This window comes from Hyperolius riggenbachi, chromosome 4 (assembly GCF_040937935.1).
Source record: "Hyperolius riggenbachi isolate aHypRig1 chromosome 4, aHypRig1.pri, whole genome shotgun sequence".
NCBI classification, from domain to species: domain Eukaryota; kingdom Metazoa; phylum Chordata; class Amphibia; order Anura; family Hyperoliidae; genus Hyperolius; species Hyperolius riggenbachi.
In genome coordinates this window covers 278,408,586-278,419,244 of record NC_090649.1, presented here as the reverse complement: position 1 = coordinate 278,419,244, position 10,659 = coordinate 278,408,586, and the positions used below count along the sequence as shown (strand labels likewise).

Sequence of the window (10,659 nt, the reverse complement as noted above, 5' to 3'; positions counted from 1 at the left end):
CATGTCAGCAGGTAAACGGAGCAATGCCCCCAATATAGAACATATCTGTTCTGTAGATGAAACATACAATACTGAAATATAATCTAACACAGAGGCCTTTGCCATAATTGAAGATATAATAGATAGTAGATATAAACTCGCTCAATAATAGCCGAAAAAAGCCCATCTCTTCAAGCGGAGAATGTGCTAAACGCACATCCGCACCTAAGTGGGACATATGCCTGTAACAATAACAGGCATCATCGAGAAAATACATATCATAACTTTTGCGAGATTAGATAAGTGAAATACCCCAATGGGCAGCCCCCCCACCCCCACCAAACAGGCCTACACGCAGACGCAGGCAACCAAAAGCATAGCAGCCATATGGTCAAACACTATCCCTAAAGTGGAAGAAATGGAACATAGCTTGTGTTTTCATTAAGACCTGGTGATCTAGTTGCTTCCAGGTCGAAAATCCAACGTGCCTCGCGCTGTAACAATAAACAATCCATATTACCTCCTCTTGCAGCATTGTGGATCCTATCCAGGCCAACAAAACGCAAATGTTGAAAACATACCCCATGGACTTGAAATGTCTCGCCACGGGGGTAAGATTGTTCAAGTTTGTACTTTTAATACTCGTGATGTGTTGCGAAATTCGAGACCGAAATTCATTTTTAGTCTTACCTATATAAAAGGCCCCACATGGGCAGATCAACAGATAGATCACAAGAGAAGTACTGCAATTAACATAATGTGGGTAGTGCCATTTACGGCCATCTGGTAGGCAGACTGATCTGCCAACCTGGATGTATCGACATACCGAGCAACCACCACAAGTATATGTACCAGTTACCTTACAATGTTTTGTATTGGCCTGGGGATCCGAAAAGTGACTGTTAACCAAAAAATCCCGTAGAGATGGTGCTCTCCGGAAAGAGAAGAGAGGGGTTCTTGTAACGATCGTACTTAATTTGGTATCATTGACAAGAATGTGCCAATGTTTCTCTAGAATCCTGGAGACCTCCTGGTGCTGTGCAGAGAACTTGGTACAAAATCTCATGGCCTCAGACTTATCTCGAGCAATGTGTCTATCCTTCTCTAATAATGCTGTTCTATCACTGGCATCTGCTCTTTTATATGCCTTTGTAAGAATCTTATCTTTATAGCCCCTTTGTCTGAATCTGGATCTGAGCTGTGCGGCCTCACTTCGAAAGACGTCATCCTCAGAGCAATTCCGTCGGACCCGTAAATATTGTCCGGTGGGAATCCCTTTAATGGTATGAGTAGGGTGAAAGCTTTCAGCTCTTAGCAACGCATTTGTTGCGGTTTCTTTTCTATATAGATGTGTAGAAATGAGACCGTCAGCCGAGACCAGAATAGAAAGATCTAAGAATGGGACCTCAACATGGCTCATATGCATCGTAAATCTGAGATTCCATGTATTTTTGTTAATGATCTCAATAAACTGGGACAGTAGATCTGCACCACCCGTCCAGAAAACCAAAATGTCGTCAATGTACCTGTGCCACGCCACATATATAGTTAATGTGTGTATTGAGATATCACTAAAGTTGGTACACGTTCACATGGTAAACTACTGCAAAATAAGAAACAATAGAAGGAGGTCCCTGCCCTTATGAGCTTACAATCTGCCACTATACTGCCACTATAGAATCCATCCTCTGCTCCTCAGTCATTGTCTGGTATGCGGGGGCAACGGGCAGCGAAAAACATAAACTGCAGAGAGTCATAACTGACGCAGAGAGAATCATCGGGGCTCCTCTCCCACCACTTGATCTCCTCCACTCCGCTAGGATGATAAAGAGGGCCACTGTGATCTTCCGTGACCCCTCCCACCCAGGCAGTCGCTACTTCAAGCTCCTCCCATTGGGCCGCCGCTACAGGTCTATACCATGCAAAACCACCAGACGTAAGAACACCTTCTTCCCCCAAGCGGTCCGGCTGCTGAACTTCAACCTCCCCCCGTCAGGCCCGCCTACGGGCATGCCCTAGCGGGGTCTCTCAGTTCTCGCTGCTGCCCGCTCTCGTTCACACTGCCTAAGGTCCGTACGGGGGCCACCACCACCACCATCATCATCATCAGCAGTACTATTAGTATTATCATCATTATTTTTAGTGCATGGGACTGCTACCGCCCGGCAGGAAGGAACACTAATCTGTCATATATACCATTGCTGCAGTTCTAATTTGTCCGTGCTGTGTGTCTTGTCTTTCTATTGTATGTCTATGCCATGTGTACCACAAATAATTCCGACTATAGCTCATGTATTTGGCGAAATAAATCTGATTCTGATTCTGATCAAGAGGGACAATCACAATCAGTAACATCAGTGTACTTCCCTGGAGACAATTCTGAATTTCATTGCATGAGGGGTAGCAGGAAAAAGGGCGTAGGACGAGGGTGGACGAAAAGGCCGCCGCCATAGACTTTAATGCAATTATCGTTAATACGGTGAAAAAAGCAGAAAAAGGGCGCCGCAAAAATATCGTTAACAACATTAGAACATTATAGTTTTTGTACTAGACTACTAGTAGACTACTAGACGTAGTTATCATTTTACAAGCTTGCAACTTTATAGTTTTTGTCATATTATTTCGTTTATATATACAGATTTTACGTTTTCAAAGGTATTATCGTTTTTATGTGTAAAAGGGTGTTTACCTAGAGGAAGTGGTTAGGGTTAGGCACCACCAGGGGGAGTGGTTAGGACTAGGCACCAACAGGGAGGTGGTTAGGGTTAGGCACCACTGCCAGGGTTAGGCACCACTAGGGGAGTGGTTAGTTTTAGGCTCCAACAGGGGAGGGTTCTGTGTGAGGGTAGGATTTGGTTAAGCTGTATTGTTGAATTACATAATGATATTTAACGTTAATATCTTTTCACTATCATTTCTCGTCTGTTTTTACAACTGTATTTATCGTTAACCAAGCCTGACAATGATGTTTAATTATCATTTATCGTTATTAGATTTTGTTAACATCCGGCGCCATTTCGTTATCAAGTCGGGATCTTTTTTCACTGCACCCTTTTTGCATGCACACGTATAAGGTAGGGTGATATTGAGAAATAACTAGGTTCCATAGCAACCTTTCCGAGTAGCCAGATGTGTCTCCCAATAGTATTAGGCATTCAAAAGTTTTCAGATAGTAGTATTCGATAGCCAGATCTTGAGAGGTGTGTTAACTCTCCACTGCACTCCACTTGCAGCGGGTCTCCGTGAGGACTGCGGCAGAGCCCCTTATTACTGGGTCCCCCTTGGCTACGTGTCCCATAGTATAACCATATTTAGTTTGTTTAAGCCTTTTACAAAACATGAACTATGCAGTCAGTGGCGGCGCCACGCTGGGGCTTACCCAGGCTTAAGCCCCAGCTGGCAACTCATTAGCCCCCCTCAAAGCCCCCCCCCCCGCTGCCGCCGGCTGCCGCTGCGCATGTCCGCTCCGACCCGACCTCGGCTCATCTGCAATGCAGTGGAGCCGAGCCTGGCTGCCTGGGAGGACTGGAGGGCGAGGGCTTGGGCTGGCACCACCCACCCCAGTCCCCAGCGAATCAGCGATCAGTCCGGGCACCACACGGACTCCCACCCACCTACACTGCTGCTGCTCAGCCTCAGTCAGTCACGCAGTGGCGGCCCGCCCCAGGTGGAGGAACGTGGTGATGCGGCGTTATAAAATGTGTCACGTGACGTCCAGCGTCACGTGACACTTGCCGCCGCCCGCCGCGCAGCCAGTTGCCGCCGACTCGCCGAGTCCGCAACATCGTGAGAGTGTCTGCGTCACTCTCTCTGTGGCACGCCACGCCAGGCCAGTCACGCAGTGCCAGACTGCCAGTGTGACACACACACCCCCACCCAGGCCAGGCACCGACCCACATGGACGGTCGGACAGACAGTGTCAGTCAGACAGCGCTGCGCACGGCCCGGGACAGTGGACTGGAGGCTCAGGCTGGACTCTGAAGGAGGCTGGAGCTGACAGGACAGCCAGCAGGACTTGGAAGTCGGAACTCCGTCTCCGACAAGGTGGGTGCGGTGGCTGTCCTCTCCAGCCAGCCAGTCGTCAACTGCCAATTCCAAATTGTTTTTCTGCCCCAGCTTCCCTGGGGCCCCCCCATCCCACCACCACCAGCCAGGCCTGAGGCCTTCCCCACCAGGCCTGAGCTGCCCTCCCTGGGCTGGGGCCCCCTATCCCACCACCACCAGCCAGGCCTGAGGTGCCCTGGGCCCCCCCATCCCACTACCACCAGCCAGGCCTGAGGCCTTCCCACTAGGCCTGAGCTGCTCTCCCTAGGGCCCCCCATCCCACCACCACCAGCCAGGCCTGAGGTGCCCTGGGCCCCCATCCCACCACCACCAGCCAGGCCTGAGGTGCCCTAGGTCCCCCATCCCACCACCACCAACCAGGCCTGAGGCCTTCCCACCAGGCCTGAGATGCCCTCCCTGGGGCCCCCCATCCGACCACCACCAGCCAGGCCTGAGCTGCCCTGGGCCCCCCCCCCCCTATCCCACCACCAGCCAGGCCTGAGCTGCCCTGGGGCCTCCAGCTCAGCCCACTACCAGAAGTTTACTATACCAGAATAGGTCACACGTTATAAATTTCGACAGCTGCCAATCCATGGGACCAGTTTTATTTCTTTAGTTTCCATTGTACAACAGGCCCCTGCTTTGCCACAGTTTTACCAGTTTCCATCCATTTTTGTTGCAGGCCAATTGCTGTGGTGTCTCACCTGCCAACCAGCACTGATTCTTCTCTGAGCAGTGAGCACATGCACTGGCTCCCTTCGGTTGCGGCCCAGCAGTCGCCAAAATTATCTTCAAGTCACTGAGCACGCAGAACGCAGTTGTGTAAAGCGTTAGGTAAGATCTGCTTGTTGTGAACAGTTTGAAATTTTTTTATTTTTAACGTGTGGGAGTGTCTCTCTCCTCTCTCTTTCTCTCCTCTCTCTTTCTCTCCTCTCTCTTTCTCTTCTCTCCTCTCTCTCTCTCTCTTCTCTCTCTCTCTCTCTCGCTCTCTCTCCCTCCCCCCCCCTTTCACTACTGACCCCCCCTCTGCTTTTTTTGTAGTACTCAAAGGGGACCATGAAAAGTGGTTGTCTGTATTTATTTGTAACAGTTTTTATCCATTTTTGTTGCAGATCAATTGCTGTGGTGTCTCACCTGCCAACCAGCACTCATTCTTCTCTGAGCACATGCACTGGCTCCCTTCGGTTGCGGCCTAGCAGTCAGCAAAATTATCTTCAAGTCACTGAGCACGCGTAGAGCACGCAGAACGCAGTTGTGTAAAGCGCTAGGTAAGATCTGCTTGTTGTAAACACTTTGATTGTTTTTTTTTTTTTTGAACGTGTGGGAGTCTCTCTCTCTCTCTCTCTCTCTCTCTCTCTCTCTCTCTCTCTCTCTCTCTCTCTCTTTCTCTCCTCTCTCTCTTTCTCTCCTCTCTCTCTTTCTCTCCTCTCTCTCTTTCTCTCCTCTCTCTCTTTCTCTCCTCTCTCTCTTTCTCTCTCCTCTCTCTCTTTCTCTCCTCTCTCTCTTTCTCTCCTCTCTCTCTCTTTCTCTCCTCTCTCTCTCTCTTTCTCTCCTCTCTCTCTCTTTCTCTCCTCTCTCTCTCTCTGCTTTCTCTCTCTCTCCCTCTCTGCTTTCTCTCTCTCTCATTCCCCCCCCTTTCACTACTGACCCCTCCCCACCCCCTCCCCCCTCTGCTTGTTTGTAGTACTCAAAGGGGACCATGAAAAGTGGTTGTCTGTATTTATTTGTAACAGTTTTTATCCATTTTTGTTGCAGGTCAATTGCTGTGGTGTCTCACCTGCCAACCAGCACTCATTCTTCTCTGAGCACATGCACTGGCTCCCTTCGGTTGCGGCCTAGCAGTCAGCAAAATTATCTTCAAGTCACTGAGCACGCGTAGAGCACGCAGAACGCAGTTGTGTAAAGCGCTAGGTAAGATCTGCTTGTTGTAAACACTTTGATTGTTTTTTTTTTTTTTTTTGAACGTGTGGGAGTCTCTCTCTCTCTCTCTCTCTCTCTCTCTCTCTCTTTCTCTCCTCTCTCTCTCTTTCTCTCCTCTCTCTCTTTCTCTCCTCTCTCTCTTTCTCTCCTCTCTCTCTCTTTCTCTCCTCTCTCTCTCTTTCTCTCCTCTCTCTCTCTCTTTCTCTCCTCTCTCTCTCTTTCTCTCCTCTCTCTCTCTCTGCTTTCTCTCTCTCTCCCTCTCTGCTTTCTCTCTCTCTCATTCCCCCCCCTTTCACTACTGACCCCTCCCCACCCCCTCCCCCCTCTGCTTGTTTGTAGTACTCAAAGGGGACCATGAAAAGTGGTTGTCTGTATTTATTTGTAACAGTTTTTATCCATTTTTGTTGCAGGTCAATTGCTGTGGTGTCTCACCTGCCAACCAGCACTCATTCTTCTCTGAGCACATGCACTGGCTCCCTTCGGTTGCGGCCTAGCAGTCAGCAAAATTATCTTCAAGTCACTGAGCACGTGTAGAGCACGCAGAACGCAGTTGTGTAAAGCGCTAGGTAAGATCTGCTTGTTGTAAACACTTTGATTGTTTTGTTTTGTTTTTTTGAACGTGTGGGAGTCTCTCTCTCTCTCTCTCTCTCTCTCTCTCTCTCTCTCTCTCTCTCTCTCTTTCTCTCCTCTCTCTTTCTCTCCTCTCTCTTTCTCTCTCTCTCTCTCTCTCTCTCTCTCTCTCTCTCTCTCTCTCTCTCTCTCTCTCTCTCTTTCTCTCTAAACCCCTCCTCCACTGCAGACCCCCTCTGTGCACTGAAAATATGTACCATAAAAGGCATTTTATCACTGGCAACGCCTAGGAATTTTAAAGCTGTTACGATGGCACATGCTTTTGTGAACAAAAAGCTCCTTGCCATGAAGCTGACACTTGTGGTATAGCTGTACAGTAGCTGTTAAGAGTAATGTAGCAAGAGGGATATGGATGCTGCCATATTTCCTTTTTTAACAATACCAGTTGCCTGAAAGCCCTGCTGACCCTCTGCTGCCTGTAACATTGTTAGCTATAGACTCTGAACAAGCATGCAGAAGATCAGGTGTTTATGACATTATTGTCAGATCTGAAAAGATTAGCTGCATGCTTGTCTCTGGTGTGACTAAAACGCTACTGCAGCAAAATAGACCAGCAGGGTTGCCAGGCAACTTGTATTGTTTAAAAGGAATAAAGATGGCAGCCTCTGTAGCCCTTTCACTTCACTTTTTTAATGCAATTTACAGTATAGTGCATCTCGGCGTGCTCCACGTGTTGATCTGATATTCCTTTAGTGCAACTTTTTTTGTATTTTGATAATTTAAAATCAGAGTCCTTTGTAAAAGTACTTGTGGTAGGTGCAGACAGGGACAAAGAACATTGAATGATTGGAACTGAGGCAATGTAACTGTGGGTACATGTAAGAATGATGTGCAGGTACTCTGCAGGGGAATGGGGAGATTCTTCCCCATTACACATTCTTCATGCACAATCTGAACAAGGTGTACTTCTTTGCCTGGCCCAGCCAAACATAGTGTCCAGCAATTTAAATGTTTTTGGGGAAGATGCACACTATCGCTGTCTGGGCCACGCATGGTGATATGACCACTGTTGTGTAAACTTTTTGGGGAGGATTGGGAAAATGGTATAAGTAGGTGCCTTTTTAGTGCCAAAACTATTTTAAATAATTTTCATAATTGCAGATATGGATATTCGTGGATTTTTCACCAAAAAACACAAAGCTTGTGCAGTAGAACCTGAATGCAGTGTGTCGCAGCTGTCCCATACAGAATCAAGTGAAATTATTGCAGACATTGAAACCAGCTCAGATGTAACCCACCCAGAATGGGAAAACAGTGACAATGATAGCATTGCCACAATTGAATCAGATAGTGAGACATCTACTGTTGAAGGAGGAGATACATGCCAGGAAATTATTGAAGTATGCAAAGACAGAATCCAAGTGCAAAGGCCTCCTGGTCCAACGGACATTAGCCAAACTAGAGACACCATGGCTGTCCAACCAAAACTTAACGCATTTCCTCTAAAAAAATTTGGACAACAACGTAGAGCCTTTAATCCCAACTGGTACACAACTTTTAACTGGATTGAATATTCACAATCTGAGGATGCAGTGTACTGCTTCCCATGCAGGCATTTCCCTCAGCCAAATAAATCTGCCAATGCTTTTGTCCGACTTGGCTTCCAGAACTGGAAAAAAGCGATAGGAAAAGATGGATCACTGACTATACATAACAGTGCAGAAGCACATAAAGCCAGTCATGTAGCTTGGTGTGAATTTCAGATACGCACAAGAGATGGACGTACTTTAAATACAATGCTTGGTGAAGAACACAGTAAACTTGTAACCGAAAACCGACATTATATAAAAACAATATGTGATATTTTGCGACTAACAGCAAGTCAGTGCATTGCACAAAGAGGCCATCGAGAAGATGAAAAAAGCTTAAATCATGGAAATTTTATTGAAATTCTACACCTTGTTTCAAGACATGACAACATAGTAAAGAAAAAATTGGCAGGTGCAAGAAATGCAAGATATACACACCACAGAATTCAAGATGAGCTTATTAACATTATGGCCAGATTAGTAAGACAAGAAATCACATCAGAAATTTCTCATGCCGGTGTCTTTTCTATTCAGGTCGACGAATCTAAGGATATTGCCAAAAACGAGCAGCTATCTTTTGTAATGCGTTATGTGTACAATGATAAAATACATGAAGAATTTATTGGTTTTCACCAAGCTCAAGGCCTGGATGCCACATCTTTAACTAGCACAATAATACAGGTGCTTGCTGACCTTACAATAGATATCAAGACCTGCATAGGGCAGTGCTATGATGGCGCAAGTGTCATGAGTGGAGATGCAGCAGGAGTTCAAAAAAAATTTCGTGAGCAGTGCCCAAGAGCTCTTTATGTACACTGCTACAGCCACAGATTGAACCTTGTGATTGTGGACATTGTAAAAAATATTGAAATGGCCGATGAGTTTTTCTCCCTAGTACAAAATTTATATAATTTCATTAGTGGTTCCGCTGTACATGCCTATTTCATGGAAATGCAAAAAGAAATGATGCCAGGAACAGTCCCAATAGAACTGAAACGATTATCTGATACAAGGTGGATTTGCCAATATGCTGCATGTAAGAGTATTCATAAGGCCATGCTACCTATACTGGAAACTCTACAACACTATGAGCAAGATCCCAGCAATTCTTCTCGTAGGCTTCAGGCAAAGGCACTTCTAACTGCAATGGATAGCAAATTTGCAATTTGCCTTATAATGTTTGAGGTAATTCTTAAAAGAACAAGTATTGTGGCAAAGGCATTACAAGCTTCAGATCTTCAAATTTCATGCGCTATCCAACTTGTTCAAAGCTTGCAAGAAGAATTTAGTGAAGCAAGAGAGAGTAGTGAATCTGAAGACAGTATGTGGTCTACATTGTGGAAAGAAGCTGAAAAGTTCATTCAGGATAACAGTTTGCCTCAAACAATTGAGAGGGTTCGTATCAGAAGACGACCAATAACTCACCAAGACCACGTCTTTATGACTATGTCAGGGCAGCGGTTGGTGTTACAAAGCAAAGAAGATTTCCGAAAACACCTTTTTTTGCCAACTGTAGACCGAATCAACAATGAGCTTAATAGGCGATTTGACAATGCCAATTGTACTATATTAAAATCCATCGAAGCATTGACACCGAGAAGAGACACATTTTTGCAAGAAGAGGTTCTTCTTCCGATGGCACTTCACTATGGCTCTGATACTCAAGATCTCTCAGCAGAACTTCATGCAGCAAAAAGGCTTCTGGAAAGGAAATCCATTGAAGACCTGACCAACATTCATGATCTTTTTACTTTTCTGACTCCATATAAAGATGCCTTTTTTGAATTGCATAAACTAATTCTTATTGCACTTACTCTTCCTGTTACGTCAGCTGGATGTGAACGCTCTTTTAGCAAGCTGAAAACTATTAAAACATATCTTCGCAATAGAAAGGCTAATGAGAGGCTGAGCAGCCTGGCTGTTCTTGCCATTAATGGCAACCGCACAGAAGAACTGGACTTGGACAAAGTTGTGGACATATTTGCTAAAATTCATCAGAACAGAAGAATCGTCCTGGTTTAAGTTACTGTTGTAGAATGGTGCACTACTGGCATAGCAGAAACTGCGGTGGGCTTGTGGCTAAGCAGCCTGGAAAAAGTTTTTGAATTAGTTACTTTTATTCAACTAGCAAGTAATTTTCTGATAGGAAATGACATAGGTGTCTCCCCCAAAGATAAGACAGTGTATAAGAGGCATTATTGTGGGGGAAAAAACATTTCTCAGCTGTTATTTGCATTTGAGTAAAAAGTGTCCAGTTCAAAATTATCCATACCCTTCTCAATAATCAATAGAAAAGGCTGTATTGGCTATTACAACAAAGGCTTCTTATAATTGCAGACCAGCTTTTTGCATGTCTACACAGGCATTTTTGCCCATTCATCTTAAGCAATCAGCTCTAAATCTCTTAGGTTGGGGAGTCTTCTTGCCATCACCCTTATCTTTAGCTCCCTCAAGGCCTCCACAAACTCTCCATTTGATTCAAGTCAGGACTCTGGCTGGGCCACTCCAAAACATTAATGTTGTCTGCTAACCACTTCTTCGCCACTTTTGCTGTGTG

At 45.7% G+C, this 10,659-nt stretch overlaps 1 protein-coding gene across 1 annotated transcript; it reads left to right on the top strand.

The window, feature by feature from the left end:
• The first annotated feature begins 7,676 nt into the window (after positions 1 to 7,676).
• Positions 7,677 to 10,124, top strand: LOC137504776 (zinc finger MYM-type protein 1-like). Its single transcript, XM_068233364.1, has one exon. The coding sequence runs from the start codon at positions 7,677 to 7,679 to the stop codon at positions 10,122 to 10,124; it is 2,448 nt and encodes an 815-aa protein (XP_068089465.1).
• Positions 10,125 to 10,659: the final 535 nt, after the last annotated feature.